A 21392-nucleotide genomic window follows, 5' to 3' on the forward strand; every position below is an offset into this window, starting at 1 on the left:
AGAGGCAGCTGATCGATGTTTCTAACTATCTCTCTCTCTTCCTCTCTGTAAAAAATCAATAAAATGTATTTAAAAGTCCTCGGCATGGGGAATGAATGTACTGCTCTCTGGGCTCAGGTCAGGACTGTTCCGCCCCAGGGGCCCGGGCGCCCCCCCCCCCCCCCCCCCAGCGCTCCACACCCCCGGCCGCTCCCTCTTTCCCCGGGCCCGCCCTCCTGGCCTGGGCGGCGGGTGTGGCTGTCCCTTTAAGCAGCCAAACGCCGGCCGCAGTCGCCGTCCGGGGCGGTCCCTTCCGGGGGGCGGAGCCTATAAGTGTTGCGGCGGCCAACGGCGGCGCGGCATTTTCCGCGGGAGATCTGAATTTCGCGGCACGCCGTTTGGCGCTAAAAAAAAAAAAAGAAGAAAAAAAAAAAGTGGCGGAGAAAGACGCGGGTGCTGCACGGCGAGGCCGGTGCAATCGGTCCCCTCCCCGTCCGAGCGTCCGAACGACCGAGCGCATCGCCGCTCCGCGGAGCCGGAGACCCCTCCCCGGAGGCAGCGGACCCCGGGCGCCGAGGCCGTCCTCGGGGCGGGGCAGCCCCTGGCGGTGCGGTCTCCGCGCCGGGATCCCTGGGCGCTGCTGCTCCCGGGCCGCGAGCCAGGAGGGGAGGGTCCGGCCTCGCCCCGCGGGCCCCGCTCCATGCCCCGGGCCGGCTGAGCCGCCGCAGGCTCCCGAGCGCGCCGGTGCCCGCGGGCGCGCCTGGGCAGGGGGCTCGGCGCTGGCCATGCTGCGAGGGCCGCGGGCGCCGGCCCCGGCCGCCGCGCTGCCCCTCCAGGGGCTGCCGGCCCTGAGCCCCACGGAGCTGTGGCCGCCCGGCCTGGGCAGCCCGCAGCTCTGCCCGCTCACCGCCACCTACTACACCACCTCGCTGTACGCGCAAACGGCGCCCCCCGCCGCGGTGCCCGGCACCTGCCTGGACGCCACCCCCCACGGACCCGAGGGCCCAGCTGTGCGATGTGTGCCGGCCGGCCGGCTGCCGGTAATTCTGGGACCCCTCTTCCCCCTGTGCTTTCCGGGTGTGGGGAGGTGGGAGGGGCGCCTGGGAACCTGTTTGGGAGAAGCTGGTTGAGTCTGGGGAGGGAGAAGGGGAGCTTTCAGAGTCCAGAACCATCCAATGCCCCCCCACCCCCACCCCCCGCTACTGGAGAAGAGCCCTTCGTTTTCAGGCTCGGGGTGGGATAACCTCAGCCCCTGGGATGGTGGAGGGGAATGAGCACTGCATTGGGAGTGGACACCCAACCCACTACCCCCAGCGCACCCTGTGACCTTGGGGAAGGCCAGGGAGCCAACGGTGCGTCATTCATTCATTCATTCATTCTTCTTCATTCATTGTTTGGCCCAGAAACCAGTGCTGGGCACCTGCTGTTGTGCTGGCACAGAGCTGGGCCTGCGGATGCGGTAGGGACTTTGAAGTGTGTGTGTGTGTGGGGGGGGGTGGCAGCATTGGGGAGGGGTCTCACAGGTTCAGTATGGCTTGGACAGAATCCAAATTTCCCATCCAGCCAACTCCTTCCCAGTTATGTACCCTGGGTCCTGCCCCAGGCCCAGCGTTCCCTCCCAGACAGCCAGCAGCAGGTGCAAGTTGGGGGCAGCTTGTTGATTCCCTCCTCAAGCCTCCAAGCCTGCTGCCAGGGAGGGCCCCAGGTGAGGTGGCATTGGGCGCAGGATGTGTTGTGTGGGAGCGGAATTCCTGGATGGAGTCCATGAGAATCTGATCAGCCATCGGGTGAGGGTGGAGTGGGAAAAGCCCGAGGGGACTGGGTTAGGGTTGGAGAGCCTGTTTTCTGATCTAACTGCCGCCTCCTCGCTGTGTGTCCTTGGGCAGGTCTTCACCCCAGCCTGGGCTTCGGTTTCATTTTCTGGGAAACGCCTGTGTGCTCACTCAGGTCACGTCCAGCTCCAGGCCCCGGTTTGGGAAGCAGGCCCCAGGGCGCGGGTGCTGCAGGCTGGCTCAGGTGTGAGCGGTGAATCCGTTCAGGGTCCGGGGTCAGGCCATGCCCTAGGGTCTTCAAACTACGGCCGGAGGGCCACATGCAGCCCCCAGGGGAGTCTGATCCTGCCCGCCAGGTTTTTTGGGCAGTGAGCGCAGCCGAGGTGTTACAGTAGGAATTAGTAGTTCATATAGTCCGGCCCTCCAGCTCTCTGAGGGACCGTGATCTGGCCCCCACTTTAAAAAGTTTGAAGACCCCTGCCCTAGAGGCACCTGGTCAGGCCTGTGTCAGTCAACAGGCACGGAACCCTCGCCGTTGCTGGATGCGGGCAGAGCCCCAACGCTCTGCCACCGGAACCATGATTTCCTGCCAGGAGGAAGGAGAGCTGTTTTCATTTGACTGGTCAGGCAGCCACGGATAACTAGGTCTGGGTGTCTGTCTTGTGTTCAGCATTTACAGCCTAAAACAGTTTTAAACCCCCTGGAGTAGATGGCACCCTGTTCCGGGGGGATTGAGAGGGGGATTGAGCTCCTGTCCACGACCATCCAGGGATGTGTGTGACCGCAGGCAGGTACCCTTCGTCCTCTCTGAGGACTCCTCTCCCCAGGAAGGGGCTCAGGGCCGGCCTGTCTCCTCTGGCCAGCTGCTGCAGGCACCCTGGCGGAGTTTCAGTAACAGCTGTGGTTTTGAACTGCTTCCCTCCCGGAGGAACCCCGAGGTACATCTGTTGGTTCCTCCCTCCCAGAGGGGCTCCGTAATCACAGCAAGAATGGCTCTCTGTTACCCAGAGCCCGCTGCGCGCCAGGCACTGCTTGTCACTCTTCCCCTTCCTTGGTCAGGATGCCTGGGATGGGGCATCTCACCGACGAGGAGACCGAGCAGAGACGCGAGGTCCCTCGTCCAGGTAACAAGCCCACAGGTGGGAGAGTCTCCTTGCATCGGACCCCACCCTACAGGCTTACCAGGCCCAGAAGCCCCTCCCCTGTCAGTCCTCAGGTGCCCGGTGCCCGCAGCCCTGTGGGCAGGCCTTGGCCCCTGCTTACTCATTTCACCAGGGTGTGACCTGGAACGGCTCCAGACCCAGCCCTGGGTGTGGCGCCTGCTCTGTGGCCGGGCTGCAAAGTGCAGGGCGAGCAGGATTTGTCAGCGGGCTGCTGGTTAAAGGGAACCGCAGGCCCTGCCCAGCCAGGTCCAACGGCAGAGGGGGCCCAGGGCTCCGTGCTCACCGCCTAGTGCTTTTCCCGCCGCTTTCCGGGGATGCGTGGGAATTTGTCTGTGGAGTCCCTACTCCAGCCAAGCACCCTGCATCCTCGCCTTTCGTCCCCGAGGGAACCCTTGAAGAGGGTGGGGTTCTGCACGGTTCTCCTTTCCCTTTAATTTCTCGATATTTCCCAAATGTCCTCTGAGAGCCGTGAAAGACGAGGAACACCTTGCTGGTTGTGTCTCCTGGGCTCTGGCCTGAGAGAGGAGCGTGGTCTTCTGCCTCGGGGTTGGCTGGGTGGCCTCTCATCTGAACCAGGCCTCTAAGAAACAGCCCCAGGGGCTGCCTGCGAGGGTCCGGGTTAGAGCCACGCTGGCCTCGGGGTGTGGTCCCAGAGTTTGCTCTTGGCACGTCCCTGTCTTCTCAGCTTACCTCTGCACTCTCCCCCTGCTGCTGCTCCCGGCGCTGTGGTGACAGCACCCCCGCCCCCACCCCCGAGTCCTGAGCAGAGGCTGAGCGCCTTAGCTCCATTTCACAGGTGGGACTCAGGAAGGCAACTGACTGGCCAGCCAAGAAGTGGGTGGGAGGGCCGGATGGGAACCCGGGTGCCCCTGACTCAGCCTCTCCTGGGTCCTCGTCCTTCTGGGCTTGCCCTCTGCCACGTGTGTTCTGCAGGCGCAGGCCACCCGTGAGCGGACCCTTCTCTGGGCAGTGCATAAAGGTGACCCATGTCCTCGGGGGAGGGGCACAATGCTGCTTAGGGACTCTGAGATGCAGGATAAGGGTGAGAGAGAGGGAGAGGAGGGAGGGGACTTGTGTGTGTGTGTGTGTGTGTGTGTGTGTGTGTGCGTGTGTGTGTGTGTGCGTGTGTAAGTGTAAGTAATGGGGGCAGGAGGGTAGAGGAAAGCCTTGGCCCACATTCCAGCCGATTCGGAGGGAATGAATGGGATGGAGCTGGGGCAGCCTGGGGCATGGCTTTGGAATCAGACAGACCTGGGTTCAAACTCTGACCTTGGGCACGCGGCTTAACCTCTCTGAGTCGCCACTTTTCTTCCGAGAGAGATTGCCAAAACTGATGGTGCAGGGCTGATGAGCACGGGATAGGCCCGGCACAGGTTCTCTGTTCAAGGTCCTCCCCGCCTTCCCACCCGCAGGTCCTGGGGGTCTTCCTGGAATGTTCTGGAAACTCAGCAGGGCCGGCTCCGGTCCGGTAGGGGAGGTGGTTGGGGTGGGGGAGATTCCGGCTTGCCCTACCTCTGTCTCAGGGAGAACTGACTCACTTCCCTTCTCCCTGCCTTCGGCATTCCTTTTGAGGACTGGATGAAGGATTCCGGGATCAATAACTTCTATCTGGATTGATAGTCTCAGTTACCTCAGCCGTAAGATGAGGATCAGTGGTGTTGGGAAGATGGAGTGAGGTGAGGAGTGCGGGGGCGCTAGAAGCAAGATGAGGCCGGAGAAGGTCACCTACCCTAGACTCTAGGATGTCACCCGCCGGGAGGTTAGAAAAGGAATATTCCAGAGAGACTTAAAGAGGAATGAGCGGGGAGGCATTTGGACTATGTCCAGGCCAGGGCAGGTGTGGAGGAGAGAAACGGAGGAGCAATGCTCCTCAGACCAACCCAAGAGGACTTCCCGGAGCAGGCGGGGGGGGGGGGGGGGGGGGCGGAGAGACAGCCCAGAGGGGAGCTTAGAGCAAGAAGAACTGTCATCGCCGCCCACACCTGTCAGCCCAGCTGTGCTCGGCAGCGGTTAGAAGGCTCAGCCCCGCCGAGCATGACCTCACCGCCAAAGGTTAAAATAGGCCTCTCTGCCCCAATGGGGTGAGGGGGGCTGGGGGCGGGGAGAGGGAGAAATGGGCTCGGCGACCCCCACCAGGCTGTGCCGAGAGGCCGAGATTGGGTTTCAGAGAAGGCGTCTGCAGGTCCTGAGCCTCCACTGTGCGCCGAACTGCAGGCTGAACACTCTGTCTGCCCCACTTTACAAAGGAGGAAACAGGCCCGAGGTGTGGGGCCTTTCCCCAAGTCTCACACACACACACACACACACACACACACACATACCCCGTGAAGGAGCTGGGAGGTGCAAGCTCAGGTCCCTGACCCCGTGTCCCAGTGCCCCGGTGTCCCGGCCCTGCCTCTGCCCAGCCCTAACCCGGAGAGAGGCCCCTTCCGGGCCTAGTAGGGCCGGGTGGCAATGGGGTGGAGAGGAGCAGATGGGTCTGTGGTTTGATTTCCCCAGCAGGTGTTTCCCAAGCTTGGCAGGAACAGGGCGGGGGGGCAGGGGACCTCAGCTGCTTGTCCGTAAGACGCAGGGAAGGATTCATTGCCTGCCCCTCTCCACAGAGAGAGGGTGGCAAACGGAGTCCATTCAGGAGGCCCTGGGCCTTGGAGCTGGAACCCAAGCCTGCGGTGGGGGGTGTTTGCCCTGCTCCCCGCTGCGGGCACCTCCCTGAGGCGTGGCACCGGTCCAGGAAGTGCCCTGGGCCTGGGTGGGTGCCCGGCCCCACCCTGATAAGGGCCAGCTGTGGCGCTGTGATGGGCACCCAGGGTGGCTGCGGCAGCTGCTCCTGCAGGAGGGGGGCTGTCCCCAGTCTGATGTGGTTTAGGCCCCACCCACCCCTTCCTGCACCATCCTCGGTGCATGGGGGAAGGGGCAGAGGTGGCAGTAACCTTGTGGCCTGTTTTTAAGGGACTCTGAGCTCTTGGCCAGACTGGCTTTGGCAGGGTCTCAGGTGCCTGGGCCTCAGAGGATGGGAGTGCTGGCTGACCCTCAGAAACCAGGACGTCCTTCCCTGGAAAGGTCGCGTTTAAGGTCACTGGTACTTCCTTACCAAGTACAGCCCGTTTCTGCAGGACTGGTGGTACCCTGAGGCAGGAAGTGGCTGCTGGTGGCCTCGGGGCTCTGGCCCCCGGTTGGGAAAAGTCTGAGGGGGACTGATTCTCAAACTCTGCCTCTCCTTCCCCTCTCTTTCCAAGGCCAAAAGGAAGCTGGACCTGGAGGGCATCGGGCGGCCCGCGGTCCTGGAGTTCCAGACCCCCAAGGGGAAGCTCATTAGAGTGGATGGCCTCCCCAGCCCGAAAAGTAAGTGGTGCTGGCGGGGCCTCCGGGAGCAGACTCGGGAGACGTGGCGGGCAGGGGCAGAGGGCAGCTGCCCTGCCCAGATACCCGGGAGGGGTATTTGCAGCACACTTCCTGGTGTACACAGCCGTTTCCCGTGTGTTCTCTTGCTGGGTCCTGCCAGGGAGGGAGGACTGCCCCTCTTTTACTGATAAAACACTGGAGGCTCAGAGCCAGGGTGGCTTGCCCAAGGTCACTGCCGGTAAGTAGAGTCCGGACTACCACCCAGTCTTTTTTTTTTTTTTTTAATATATTTTATTGATTTTTTTTTTACAGAGAGGAAGGGAGAAGGACAGAGAGCTAGAAACATCGATGAGAGAGAAACATCGACCAGCCGCCTCCTGCACACCCCCTACCGGGGATGTGCCCGAAACCAATGTACATGCCCTTGACCGGAATCGAACCCGGGACCCTTCAGTCCACAGGCCGATGCTCTATATCCACTGAGCCAAACCGGTTTCGGCTACCACCTAGTCTTGTACTCCTTCTCTCACACTATACACTGCTCTTGGGTTCCAAACGTGATGGCCAGCGATTGGTTTGGGAACTTACTATTTTTGTTTGCATTTCATTCAACCCGACCTTCTCTAAAAGAGAGGATCAGCTCAGAGAGGAGCGGGGACACAGACAGAGAGCTAGCGAAGGGATGCAAAGGGAAGTGGCGCTCGGGTTCACCCAGCCTCAGAGGTTGCGATCCAGAGGAGAGGTTTTCCGCCGCCGTATTTGCGGTCAGTATCCTGGTTAGAGCGGGAGGTTCCGCGCCTGTGACAGAGAGAACGCTAATTTGGGGGACAGAAACCCAGCGAAGAAGGTATGTGACTGGGTGGGAAGCTGAGGGTCAGGGGTTTGGGGGTCCTGGCGGGGCTGTGCCCTGACCTGACTGGCCACTCCTTTTCCGTGAACCTTTTCAATGGTCTCGTCTGTAAACTGAGGCCCAGCTAGATCAGGAAGAGTAAGAAGGCTTCCTTCCCAGTTGATGGGCAGAAGTGCCCAAGCTCTTTATCAAAGGATCCCACGTGCACTGGTTGAAAAAGCAGCCCGTGTGCCACATGCTTGCATCTGTATGTTAAAGGATTCTGAAGTCTCCTTCTAGAGCAGTGTTTCCCAACTTTTGACATAGGTGTGCCCCTTCTATAATTTTCGTAACGCCGAGTACCCCTCGTACTCATGAGAACGTAGAATTAGGCGCAGCTAAGCACGGTGCAGTGCATATCCCCACCAAACTCCGGTGCAACGCGTACACCCACCAAACTCTTCCCGTACCCCTGGGGGTACGCGTACCACACTTTGGGAAACACTGCTCTAGAGGAATCTGAGACTCTCTAAAACTCAGTTTCCTGATCTAGTTTGGACATCCACTTGCTGTATGAATTGCAAGTCACTTTATTGCAAAAGTTCTCTTTGCGGTTTAAGATGTTGCAGCTGAGATGCGGTGTCTTGTGACATCAGCTCCATTAAGAAAGGGACCTTTCCGTGACCCTGCCCCCTTCGATGTGACAGGACTGATTCCGCTCAGATAACCACTGGGCTGCACACGGAGACGAGAGGCAAGTCTGTAAGAATGTTCTCAAGTCCCAGCTGGTCATTCCCTCCCTGCCCTAATTCCAAATGCCTGACATAACTGGCAGGATAGGGTGATGGTGAAGAAGGAAGACTTGGCCGAAACCGGTTTTGCTCAGTGGATAGAGCGTCGGTCTGCGGACTGAAGGGTCCCAGGTTCGATCCCGGTCAAGGGCATGTACATTGGTTGCGGGCACATCTCCGGTAGGGGGTGTGCAGGAGACAGCTGATCAATGATTCTCTCTCATCGATGTTTCTAGCTCTCTATCCCTCTCCCTTCCTCTCTATGAAAAATCAATAAAATATATTTTAAAAAAAAAGAAAAAAAAAGAAGGAAGACTTGGAACCAGACTCCTGGATGTAAATTCCAGCTTTGCCACTTTCTAGCCGAGCGAGCTGTGCAAGCTACTGAACCTGCTTTGTGCCTCAGTATTCTCATCTATAAAATGGGGATGGTTATACACCAAATTTATAGGGTGTTGTAAGGATCACGTTTGTTGTCTGTGGAAATTGCATAGGACATTGATCTACACACAGTAAGCATTTGGTGATGGTGATGGTGATGGTGATGGTGATGGTAGTGGTGATAGAGCTGCCTAAGCTGTGGTGGAGCCTCTGAACCAGGTATCTGGACACTTGGTTTCTAGCCCCAACACTGACCTTAACTGTGAGACCGTAAGCAAATCACTTTCCGTCTGGAGGCACAAGGCTTCCGGTTTGGACAACGGTAGTGAATGATCCCCTCCCTCCCGGTGGAAAGTGGGTGCTTCCGGGAAGGGCGGTACCGAATGGGTCCAGGTTCCCGGAGCAGGCTCCCCAGGCTGGGCCTCTCTGAGCGATGGCCCGGCCCCTTTCCTCCTCAGCACCCAAGTCCCCCGGGGAGAAGACTCGGTACGACACATCGCTGGGGCTGCTCACCAAGAAGTTCATTTACCTCCTGAGCGAGTCCAAGGACGGGGTCCTGGACCTGAACTGGGCTGCGGAGGTGCTGGACGTGCAGAAGCGGCGCATCTATGACATCACCAACGTGCTGGAGGGCATCCAGCTGATTCGCAAGAAGGCCAAGAACAACATCCAGTGGGTGTGAGTGCCTGGGCTGGGGCTGGGGGCCGAGCCAGGAGCAGGGTCCAGTGGGTGTGAATGTCAAGGGTGGGGGTTGAGAGCAGCATCCAATGGGCACAAGCGGCAGGGGTGGACTAAGAGCAACATCCAATAGGCTTATCCGCTGGGGGCGGAGCCAGTATCTAAGCAGAGTAGAGGAACAGGTATACGTGCTGGAGCAACATTAGGAGGAGCGCTTGGCAGGCCTAGGGTGGAGAGTGCTTTCCAGGATGTGTGAAGGCCTCGGAGGACTGCATTCTCTTGAGTCAGGGATCCCAAGAGCTCCCTCCTCTAGTTTAGGAAAGTCCCCAGGGACCTGAGAGCTAACCACCCAGACTCCTTCCAGCTGGGAGATAGGGGTACTTCAGGCTCCTGCCCTCCCTGCTACAAGGTGTAAAGAGCAGACCTGCAGCCCCTGGCATGAACCCTAAGAGAACTGAGGCAGGGGGGTCAGGACTGAGGTCATTCTGGCTCCCCGACATATGGGGGAGGCTGGGCCAGGGTGGACAGAGTGGAAAGCCCTCCACACGTGGGTAATGTCCTCACTTGTTACTTTTCCCTAGCCCAGTGGTCGGCAAACTGTGGCTCGTGAGCCACATGTGGCTCTTTGGCATCTTGCGTGTGGCTCTTCCACAAAATACCACGGCCTGGGCGAGTCTATTTTGAAGAAGTGGCGTTAGAAGAAGTTGAAGTTTAAAAATTTTGGCTCTCAAAAAGAAATTTCAATTGCTGTACTCTTTATATTTGACTCTGTTGACTGAGTTTGCCGACCCCTGTCCTAGCCCAATCCTCAAACCTCAAGGTTCGCTTCCCAGCAGCTCCCTGGGAGCCAGACGGGGCTGCTGACTTGCACAACCCGGGAGCACCCTGGTAGACCCTGAGGATGGCCTCATCCTGGGGACTGACACCGTCTGCATCCCTGCGGCTCTGTGCAGCCGTGCTCGGGTTGGGGTCCCTGGTTGTGCACTAAGACTGACGCTGGGGGGCCGCTCTGTTCCAGAGGCAAAGGAGCACTGGGAGACCCCACCCGGCCTGGGAAGCAGCAGCAGCTGGGCCAGGAGCTGAAGGAGCTGATGAGCACGGAGCAGGCCCTGGACCAGCTCATCCAGAGCTGCTCTCTGAACTTCAAGCACCTGACCGAGGACAAGGCCAACAAGAAATATCCTCGGTGGCCGGGAGGAGGTGGTCAGGGGGCTGGGCCTGCTGCACGCTCTCATATCTACCCGGAGTTGATGCAATACCGCCCTCGGGGTCTGGCATATCTGCACATCTGCTTTTTCCTTTCTGGGCGGCTTTTCTTCTTGACTCTGTCGAAGTTATAGTACAAGTAAGACAAGCACATTTCTTTAAATCTGCAAAGTGGAGAAAAGAAATAGCAGCCATCATAACATTGTTCTTTAAACATACACAGAATGTGTGTTATTTAAATACTAGAGGCCCAGTGCATGAAATTCATGCACTTGGGGGGGTGTCCTCAGCCTGACCTGTACCCTCTTTCAGTCTGGGAGTCCTTGGGGGATGGGAAGCTGGCCTAAGCCATCAGTCAGACATCCTTAGCGCTGCCACAGAGGCGAAAGAGGCTCCTGCCACCGCCGCTGTGCTCACCAGCCGTGTGCCCGGCTTCTGGCCAAGCGGTGCTCCCCTGTGGGAGCGCACTGACCACTGGGGGGCAGCACCTGCACTGAGCGTCTGCCCCCTGATGGTCAGTGCACATCATAGCAACTAGTAGTTCCACTGTTCGGTCGATTTGCATATTAGCCTTTTATCATACAGGATAGCGTGTGACTGCTGTGCATAACACTTTATATCCTGCTTTTCTCCCCTTAGTATACTACCATAGACAGTTTTTATGAGTTAAAAATCCTTCCTGATCCACATGAAGTTGTTGATATTGAACCATTTTTTATCTACAAAAACAGCAATCTCATGTGGTTTAACCTCATATTTAAAATAGTTTGAGAATATCCCACTCAGATTACACTCTGGTTTGTTGATAAGGCCTAAAATGGACATTTAGATCTATTCTAGATTTATGCTCCTATGAAGCAACAAAATGATGAATGCTTTTATATATAAAACATTGTCATATATTTTTTTTTTTTAAACTTATTTTCCTACGTCAGATTCCTAGGTTTGAAATGATGAGGTCACAGAGTATGGACTTTGCTAAGGCTTTTCAGACATTTTCCCCAAATAGTTTTACCATCTAATGGATTTTTGGAGATGGCTTTGTGTTTTTGGATGGATGTTAGGCATTGTGAAAGTTTTAAATAAATAAGACATCTTCCTTACTGAAAATCAGCAAGTGCAATTAAGACAGGGTTATAAAAGGAAAAAAGAAAAAGACATATCTTCCTGCCTTCTCTAGTTTGAGAGATGAAGCCTTTTGTGTAAAACCTGATAAAAGGCAGCATTAAAAAATGATTTATATCCTCATTTGCTTTCTAAAGGGATCCAAGGTAACTTTGATATTAAAAGAACAGGTTACAGTTCGGGGTTATTTCTGGGGTTCTATAACGAGTGAGAAAACATGTCCAGAGGCTGAGGAGAAGTGGCTCGGACCCTGCCTGGCGGGCCGGGTGTGGATTTTGACTTCCTTGACTCCCCCGCCCCCCACACTGGCCTATGTGACCTACCAGGACATCCGTGCTATCGACACCTTCAGGGAGCAGACCGTGATCGCGGTCAAGGCCCCTCCGCAGACAAGACTGGAAGTGCCCGACCGGAATGAGGTGAGAGGGGAAGCACTGGCGGAGAGCGGGGCTAGGAGGGTCCGGGAAGCTCTGTCCCAGGCACTGCCCGGCCCCCAGCTGCCCCAGGCCACGCAGGTACCCATGGCAAGATCGGCGTTCTCTGAGCTGGGGCAGAAATGACAAGCTGGAAAGGGCAACAGAGTCTGGCCCAGGAAGAACCTCTGTTTCTGGTTTCTCTCTGCATCCCACCAGCCCTGTGTCCTGCACACAGTAACGTGTGCCTGCACCAGCAGTGTTAGTGCTCACAGTAACGTGTGCCCGCACACAGCAGTGTTAGTGCTCACAGCAACGTGTGCCCGCACACAGCAGCGTTAGTGCTCACAGTAACGTGTGCCCGCACAGGGCAGTGTTAGTGCTCACAGTAACGTGTGCCCGCACCAGCAGTGTTAGTGCTCACAGTAACGTGTGCCCGCACACAGCAGCGTTAGTGCTCATAGTAACGTGTGCCCGCACACAGCGTTAGTGCTCACAGTAACGTGTGCCCGCACACAGCGTTAGTGCTCACAGTAACGTGTGCCCGCACACAGCAGCGTTAGTGCTCACAGTAACGTGTGCCCGCACAGGGCAGTGTTAGTGCTCACAGTAACGTGTGCCCGCACACAGCAGTGTTAGTGCTCACAGTAACGTGTGCCCGCACAGGGCAGTGTTAGTGCTCACAGTTAAGTGTGCCCGCACCAGCAGCGTTAGTGCTCACAGTAACGTGTGCCCGCACCAGCAGTGTTAGTGCTCACAGTAACGTGTGCCCGCACACGGCAGTGTTAGTGCTCACAGTAACGTGTGCCCGCACACAGCAGCGTTAGTGCTCACAGTAACGTGTGCCCGCACACAGCAGTGTTAGTGCTCACAGGAGCCCTTCCGTGCCAACCATGCTGCCCTGGATTAAAGACCAAAATCATTTTAAAAAATTGATTTTAGAGAAAGAGGAAGGGAAAGGAAAAGAGAAGCATCAATGAGAGAGAGAGAAAAACAATGATCTGCTGCCCCCTCCATGCCCCCATATGCCCTGATTGAAATAGAACAGTGACCTCTCAGTGCACCAGTGATGCTCAGCCAACTGAGCCAGGGCAGGACCAAAATTCTTAACACCCCCCAGGGGGCCCTCTCTGCTCTTACTTTGCCATCCTCCTCTCCCATGCGGCTCCTCTTCTCTGCTTCAGCCTCCGACCTGCCTGCAGTTTCCCCACCACCCTAAGCTCGTCCCCAGGGCAGGGCCTTCGCACATGCTGTTCCCCCCAGCTGACACGCCCTTCCCTCTCTCTGCCCGGTTTACTGCTATTGATCCTGCACTCGAGCATCACTTCCACCAGGAAGCCTTCCCTGATCACCCCCAGACTTCATAACCAAAATCTTGGTGTTTACATGACTATGTTCTGCTTCGTCCATTAGAGTGTGAACCCCACAAAAGTACGTTCCTCTCATGTGGGTTATTTCTGAGCTATATAATGAGTGAGAAACTTTCAACTCAGAGCCTGATAAAGGCTCAAGAAATAATTTGTTTAATGGAAGAACAATCAGATAAATAAGGCCCTGCCCACCACCTCAGCGGACCTCAGAGCCTAGAGGGGACAAGACCCAGGCAAGCAGGGATGCTGTGATTTGCAGATGGAAGATGTGCTTTGTGGGCCGGGAGGAAGGAGAGCTGGAGGATGCACCCATAGGTGGTGACAGTTAAAATGGGTCCTAAAGAATTAATAGGATTTTTTTAAAACATTAATATTTCAAGGAAAAAAAATTTATTTTTATTTATTTTATTTTATTTTTTTAAAATATACTCTATTGATTTTTCACAGAGAGGAAGAGAGAGGGATAGAGAGTTAGAAACATCGATGAGAGAGAATCATCGATCAGCTGCCTCCTGCACACACCCCACTGGGGATGCGCCCGCAACCAAGGTACATGCCCTTGACCAGAATCGAACCCGGGACCCCTCAGTCCGCAGGCTGACGCTCTATCCACTGAGCCAAACCGGTTTCGGCAAGAAAAAATTTTAAATAAGCATTAATATTTCAAGAAAAACAATCTTAAGTATGTTACATACAATAAACATTAATATTTCAAGAAAAAAAGATTTTGAAAGGATTTTGTTTTTAAATTGTCTTATTTATGTACTTACATGTAGTTGTACACACTGTTGTACAACTTCAGGTATTTCAGGTGTACAATATAAGGACTCGACAGGGATATACCTTAAATATGATCGCCACACTAAGTTTAATCATCACCTCTCAAACTTATCTCAGTGATACTGAGCAGGATGTTTGCTGGGTGGAGTAGGGGAAGGAGGGTGCTGCGTGTGTGTGTGTGTGTGTGTGTGTGTGTGTGTGTGTGTGGTCAGCTGCCGCTTTGCTCCTGACCTGCCTGGAGAGCTGCGTGCCTGCAGGGATGGCGTGTGTGTGGTCAGCTGTGGCTTAGGCTGCCGGGATGTGGTGGACCAGAGCCAGGGTTGGGGCTTATGGTTCCGGGGAACAGAAAGACAAGTCCAACTCCCTTCAGTGCGAGGGGAGAGGGAGTAAGTGACGGGTCCGGGGAAGATGTGGGTTTCAGGCAAGGCTCGACCCAGGGGCTCACACCATGACACTGAGTTCACCTCATGCTCCACCTCTCACTGCCGTTCTCTGTGCCGACTCCGTTCCCGGGTGGGCTCTCCCCTGCGGCAAAGGTGGTGTTCATGGCACCAGCTCAGCAACCCCAGGGCGACGGGAGCGTCCATTTCCGGGCCCGGGGCCGGATGCTCGGTGGACGGACCTGAGTCACGTGCCGCCCTGCACGGTCACCGTCACTTCCCTCTCTCATCCTGCATCCGGCTCGCCCGTTGGAGCTGGGGCAGGGGGCTGCCTCCCGCTCCCAACTCCGGGACGAGAGCGGAGGAAGCGTGACTTCCGGAGGGAAATCCAGGCTCTCTCCCTGAGAGAAAGGCCTGGGGGCCAGGCAGGCAGAAGCGGCAGGGGTTGGTTGACCACAGGCCTCAGGGCCCAGCTCAGGAGCGGAGCTTGCTCACGTGTGCCGGTGCCCAGAGCCATGCCCTGGCTTCTCTTCCTCCTCCAGGAAAACCTGCAGATCTATCTGAAGAGCACGCAGGGGCCCATCGAAGTCTACTTGTGCCCGGAGGAGATGCAGGAACCAGACAGCCCCGCCAAGGAGCCTGTCTCCTCCACGTCCACCCTCAGCCCCACTCCTGACTCCGCCCAGCCCTGCAGCAGCACCAGCCCTGGCGCCCTGGCACCCACGGCATCCCCAGGTAGGCCCTCCGAGCACAGGGACCGAAGGTGGGCAGTGCCACTGGCCTTGGTTTCCTCTTCCACATCAACATCTGCTGGGTATCGACTTCTCCCCAGCGGCCGGGCATAGTCCTCCCGCACATGTGTGCGTCACACTCTACACGCTAAAGCACGTGTGCATGCCCAGGCTCATTGGCAGGCTGAGCCCGCTTCGGGGCAGAGGGGCTGGGATTTGCATCCCAGCTCTTCCACTTACCAGCTGTGTGACCTTGGACAAGTTATTTGACCTCTCTTTGCCTCAGTCTCTCATCTGTACGTTGGGCTTAGTAATTAATAGTATCTACTTCATGGGTCGTTGTGAAAATGAAATGAGCCGAGACCGGTTTGGCTCAATGGATAGAGCGTCGGCTTGGGGACTGAAGGGTCCCGGGTTCGATTCCGGTCAAGGGCATGTACCTTGGTTGCGGGCATATCCCCAGTAGGGGGTGTGCAAGAGGCAGCTGATTGATTACTCTCTCTCATCGATGTTTCTAACTCTCTATCTCTCTCCCTTCCTCTCTGTACAAAATCAATAAAATATATTTTAAAAAAAAGAAAAAAGAAAAAAAAAAGAAAATGAAATGAGCTAATACAGTGTTTCCCAACCTTCTCTCATGATGAGAATCACCTGTTGGAGTTGTTAAAACACAGATTCCTGAATCCCAACTAAGAAGTGCTAAACTAGAATTTTTGGGAACATATAGGTAAAATTGTATACTTAACTAGTGCTCTAAGACAGATTTTATATACAGAGCACTAAGTTAGGTATGCAATTTTACCTATATGTTCTCAAAAATTCTAGTTTAGCACTTCTTAGTTGGGATTCAGGAATCTGTGTTTTAACAACTCCACCAGGTGATTCTCATCATGAGAGAAGGTTGGGAAACACTGAGCTAATATATATAAAGCACTTAGAACTATGCCTAGCAATAAAAGAAGGTGATTATTATTATTATTATTACTGCCACTGCCACTAGTACTGCTGCTTCTGTGACAGCTACGAACAGCCAAGCTCCTGGCCCTCGATAAGCCCACAGCATATAGGTTTTATGAGGGAGGCTCGGCACTTTCTTGGGCGAGAATAAGGTTTATTGAACCACAACTGTACCAGATGCACCCATTCCTACATTATCCTCGTAGCAGTTCTTTTTTTTTTTTTATTGATTTTTTTTTTTTTTACAGAGAGGAAGGGAGAGGGATAGAGAGTTAGAAACATCAATGAGAGAGAATCATCGATCAGCTGCCTCCTACACAGCCCCCTACTGGGGATGCGCCCGTAACCGAGGTACATGCCCTTGACCGGAATCGAACCCGGGACCCTTCAGTCCGCAGGCCAACGCTCTGCAGGGCGTCTCATTATTCCCAGTTTGGAGGTAATGAGCTGAGGCAGAGCCTGTCCCAGGCCTCCCAGCTGGGATACACAGCTGTGTCTCAGTCTCCGCATTCCTCGCCCGGTGCTGCCTCCACGGCCCAGAACACATCCGGGCAGGGGTCCCGGCTCAGCCCTGGCTGGGACGTGGGACGTGGGACGTGGGACGTGGGATGTGGGCTGTGGCCGGAACAGCTGGCTACACTTGGCAGGAAGTAGTAGGAGGCAGCTGCCGGGGAGCAGGGAGGCAGGAGAGGTCCCTGCGGGCTTCCCGGGGCGGTGGCAGTCCGGAAGGAGTGGCCGCTGGGATGGTTCTTCCCTTCACTGGGCTCACGCATCGGGTCCGACCGGCAGGATTCTTCGAGGCTGCGTAGGCCAGTGTTCCACTCTGTGTTCTTAGCAGCAGAATTTCCTTAAGTGGGACCCTGGCGTTTAAACAAGTGCAGAGCTAGAGCCGGTCTGATAGAAGAGGTGTGTTAGCGGATCTACAGAACCTAGATTGGATTCCATTTCTTTATCTAACTTAGGGGTGTCGAACTCAATCAGAGAAGGGGCCAAAATCTAAAATCCAGCCTAAATCACGGGCCGAATGGTTTACTGAACAGTCATAAACTGACAATGTCATAAACTGACAGCGGAATGCAGTGATGACAGAGCGGTGCGGGCCACATTGCAAGGCCTGGCAGGCTGGATTTGGCCCGCGGGCCTTGTGTTTGACACATGTGATCTAACTCAAGGACTGACAAACTATTGCCTGCAAGTCACATGCAGCCCGTTTTTATATGGTTTGGGAGCTAAGAATGGCTTTCCTGTTGTTAAGAGTTGTAGGGGGCGGGAAAGAAAGTGACAGAGAACGTAAGTGTCCTGCAAAGCCTACAGTACTATCAGCCCTTTACAGAAGTTCGCTGACCCCTGACCTAACACAGCCCTTCCTTGTACATTCAAGTAAAACTGAAGCCCAGAGAGGGCAAGTGACTTCCCTAAGGCCACACAGCACGTCGGTGGTAGGACTTGGGCACTGGCCCCGACGCCCAGCTTCTCTCTAGTGATGGCTCCTGAGTCCTGGCCTGGCCCTGGGACCAGGGCTTCTCCCTGCACCAGCCATCTGTCCCTCCGGGCACCTCCCAGTGCCTATCACCCGCTCCAGACCTGCGCCCCACCCTGCTCCCCCGCCTGCCTCGTCTGCCTGCTCACTCCACTGTCAACAAGTGCACAGCTGTCCAACGTTCAAACCACTTTCACTTCAGTTTGTCCTCGGGGACCTCGGGCAGAGGTGGGGGGCCCTCCGACCCACGCCAGTGGTACCGATGAACAGCCTGAGGCCCCACAGGAGCATTCGGTGGTGGGGCCAGCCCAGAAGCCAGCTCTGGGCCTGGGCGAGGGCCATGGCTGCCCCTCCCCACATTTGCCTTGTGGCCTCTTGGTGTTAGCCCTGCTGACGGGAGCAGCGGCGCTCTCCGGACGGCGGGCCCCTGGGGAGTGTGTGCGAGAGCAGAGGGGAGGGCGCGGGAGAAGGAGGGCGGTTGCCGGAGCTGGTGCCAGGAAAAGGGAGGGGGTCCGGGGCTGCGAGGTGGGGGCAGGGCAGGAGAGAAGAGAAGGGGGCACAGTCGTCCGGAGAACTGGAGGGCGGTTCTTGGCCTCTGAGGTCTGACCAGAGGCTTCTGGGCCCGAGGGCCAGTCCTAACCCTTGTCTCTTTGTCTCCAGCGCCATCGCTGACTTCCCAGCAGGTCCCACCTCTGCCGCTGCCGCCCCTTGTCCCCCTGGAGGCCACGGACAGCATGCTGGAGCTGCCACACCCCCTTCTGCAGCAGACCGAGGACCAGCTCCTGTGCCCAGCCCTGGCCGACAGCTCCCCCCTGATCAGCTTCTCCCCGCCCTTGGTCCAAGATGACTACCTGTGGGGCCTGGACGGCGGGGAGGGCATCTGCGACCTGTTTGACTCCTATGACTTCGGGGACCTGCTGATTAACTGAGTGGCCCTGCCCGCCCCCCGCAGCTCCGCCACGGTCTCTACCTCCTCACGGGCAGACGGACAGGCCCTCTGCCTGCACGGGGACACTGGGCACAGATGCCACCCTCAGGGCATGGGGGGTCTCCTCTCCCTCCTGCCCCCGCGTCCTGCCGGCTGCAGCTGCCCGGGGGCCTGTGGAGGGTACGGGTGAGGGTCGTGTCAGGGGTTGGGTCCTGTCCTTCCCAGCGGAAGCTGGGCCTCGGAAGGCCCGTTCAGTCTTCTGACCTCTGACCTCTAATGTGAAGGGGCCACAGATGAGGTGACCAGGTCCAGGGAAAGGCCTTCTGAGGGGGGATGAGGGCCCCTCGATGGCCGCAGAGCACTTACTGCCTTTGTATTTATTTCAGGTTGAGTGTTGTTTGTGTGTCTTCCCCGAGTGTTGGCAGGGCCATCGCTCTGGTCCCTGTAAGACCTCAGACAGGCTGCACTGTCCGCCCTGCAGGGGCCTCTGGCTTCCAGGCACCCCGGCCAGCTCCCCGGCCCCTCCGCCTCGAGGGGGCGGGGCCTCTGAGCGCCTGTCCAGGCTTCTGGACCGCACTGCACTTCGGCTCCTAATTCTAGATGGTTCCAGGGAAGGTCCCAGCACAGGTGGCACCAGAGCTCCTGAGGAAACAGGAATAGCCAGTTGGGGAGCCTCCCTCCCTGTGGGATTCCCTGTTTCCCTGCCTCGGAATGTAACAGTGGCCCCAGGGAGACAGGGGGCGCTCCTGAGGGAGAGGGACAGGAGTGGAGGCAGCCGCTGTGGCTGCTGCAGGCCCCACCTCCGTTTCGGCCTCTCGCTGGGACTGTTAACGGAGGACCAGGGAGGCAGAGGCCGCAGGTGGAGGGGAAGGGTGAGATTAAGACAGGGAGCCGCCAGCACAGTCCCCTCTGTAGCTGCAGGTATCCCTCTCCCCTTCCCTGGAAGGATTTTGTTTTTGTTTTGTTTGTTTGTTTTTGTTTTCTAATATATCTTAAGGTGACCAGATGTCCCGCTTTTGGCGGGACAGTCCCGATTTTTAACAATTTGTCCCGCGTCCCGCGGCGTTTTTAAAAATCGGACTTTTTTTTAAAACGCCGAGGGACGTGGGACAAATTGTTAAAAATTGGGACGTCTGGTCACCTTAATCTTATTGATTTTTTACAGAGAGGAAGGGAGAGAGATAGAGAGCTAGAAACATCAATCATCAATGAGAAACATCGATCAGCCACCTCCTGCACCCCCCCCCCCCCAGGGGATGTGCCCGCGACCAAGGAATATGCCCTTGACTGGAATCGAACCCTGACCGTTCAGTCCGCAGGCTGACGCTCTATCCACAGAGCCAAACCGGTTCCAGCGGATTTTGGTTTTTATTTTGTTTGTTGAAGCGGTGGTTCTTTAAAGAGTCCCTTCCCCCCAGCGCTCACACAGACCTCCCCCCCCCCCCCCCACGACAGCAGTGACCAGGGTTTGATGGCACTCGGGCTCTTTTTGTCACAGGAATGCGGGGGGGAGAGGGGGGGTCTTCATTGCACCCAGACTGAGCAGCTAATGGGGAGATGGGCTCATGTTACCTCTTCAGACCTGGGGTTCTGAGGTCTTTATCCCTCACCCTGTGCCCCCACCCCACCAGGGCTGAGCCGAGGCCTCTGGAGGGAGGGAGGCCACAGGCAGTGGTCTGAGAGGCCTGGACCCCCACCCTCAGGGAGCTAGGGTAAGGTGATCAGATGCCCCGCTTTTGGCGGGACAGTCCCAATTTTTAACAACTTGTCCCGCGGCATTTTAAAACAGTCTCGATTTTTTGAAAGATCCCGGGACAGGGGACACGTTGTTAAAAATCGGGACATCTGGTCACCTTAAGCTAGGTTTACTTAGGGTCTCAGGTGGGTAGCACCTTTTTTTTTTTTTTTTTTAAGTTCGCAGCATTAAGTTGGTTTACAATATGAATTCGGCGTCCAGGGATTGCTCCTGGCCTGGCCGGTGGGCGTCTGCAGTGTGGGAGGGGGGCTTCTTTGGGGCCGGGGTCCCGTGCGAGCTGAGGCCCGGCTGAGACAGCTGTGCCTTGTCACCTGCAGGTCAAAGGTACCCGGCTCTGTCATTTTGTAGGATTTACAGAAATGCCGCCCCCCCCCCCCCCTGCCTCCACAGGGCCGCAGGGCTCTCAGAAGCCTGTTTTGCAGCTCAGCGTGGCAGGGCCACCGGGGCCCCTGAGGGAGGAGGGTGGGCTGCGGGGGCATGTGGGGCAGGAGGGCCTTGCTGTTCTGAGCTCCTTGCTGGGCTGCTGTTGAGCCACTCACCATCTCTGAGGACAGGGATGTTGGACTTCCCTGCCTCGAGCTCTGTCTAGAGTTTTCTCCTAGAATTAAGTCAGCAAGACGGAAGGAGAGGCCTGGCTGACCCCCCAGGGGTGGGTTTAAGGTAAGGTGACCAGACATCCCGCTTTTGGCAGGACAGTCCCGATTTTTAACAATTTGTCCCGCGGCATTTTAAAACAGTCTTTTAAAATCTTTCCAAAAATCAGGACTGTTTTAAAATGCCGCCGGACTCGGGACAAATGGTTAAAAGTCGGGACTTCTGATCACCTCAGTTTAAGGGTGGAATCTGGCCAGGATTCTCTCCGAATGCCCAGCCACAGAGTTGGCCAGGGACTGCCCTGCCCTCTCCTGTGCTGCCCCCTGCCTGGCCCATCCAGGCCAAGCCTCAGGCTCTGGAGAGGATGCAGCCTCTTTCTCACTGAAGACACTTGGGAGCCTCCCAGGGTCACTCCGGTGCTTGAAGAGCACATGTTGAGGGGTACTTCCTTCAGAAGCCAGGTCACCCATAAAACGGGGCCGGAAGAAAAGCCAGCTTGCTTCGAAGGCCCATTATTTCTGCCAGGAAGTTCCCAGCCCCTGAGTCCCCCGTGTCCCCCGGCATCACGGGCTCGGCGCTCTGGGAGCCCAGCAGTATTACATTGTTGAGTGGAGTCGAAGATTCCAAGAGGTTTCTCAAAACCAGGGACATGCTCCCATGCCCCTTATTTAAGGTGACCAGACGTCCCGCTTTTCAACAGTTTTTAAAACGCCATGGGACAGATTGTTAAACATCGG

At 56.5% G+C, this 21392-nt stretch overlaps 1 protein-coding gene across 1 annotated transcript; it reads left to right on the plus strand.

The window, feature by feature from the left end:
* Positions 1-359: 359 nt before the first annotated feature.
* E2F2 (E2F transcription factor 2) lies at positions 360-19501 on the plus strand. The gene is made up of 7 exons (XM_084875014.1): positions 360-1019; positions 6151-6256; positions 8716-8935; positions 9954-10112; positions 11571-11685; positions 14752-14944; positions 18038-19501. Exons 1-7 carry the CDS (start codon positions 765-767, stop codon positions 18304-18306), a joined length of 1317 nt encoding a protein of 438 aa, XP_084731140.1. The 5' UTR covers positions 360-764; the 3' UTR covers positions 18307-19501.
* The last annotated feature ends 1891 nt before the right edge of the window (positions 19502-21392 follow it).

Source organism: Pipistrellus hanaki (assembly GCF_964339955.1).
Source record: "Pipistrellus hanaki genome assembly, chromosome: 2".
NCBI classification, from domain to species: Eukaryota; Metazoa; Chordata; class Mammalia; order Chiroptera; family Vespertilionidae; genus Pipistrellus; species Pipistrellus hanaki.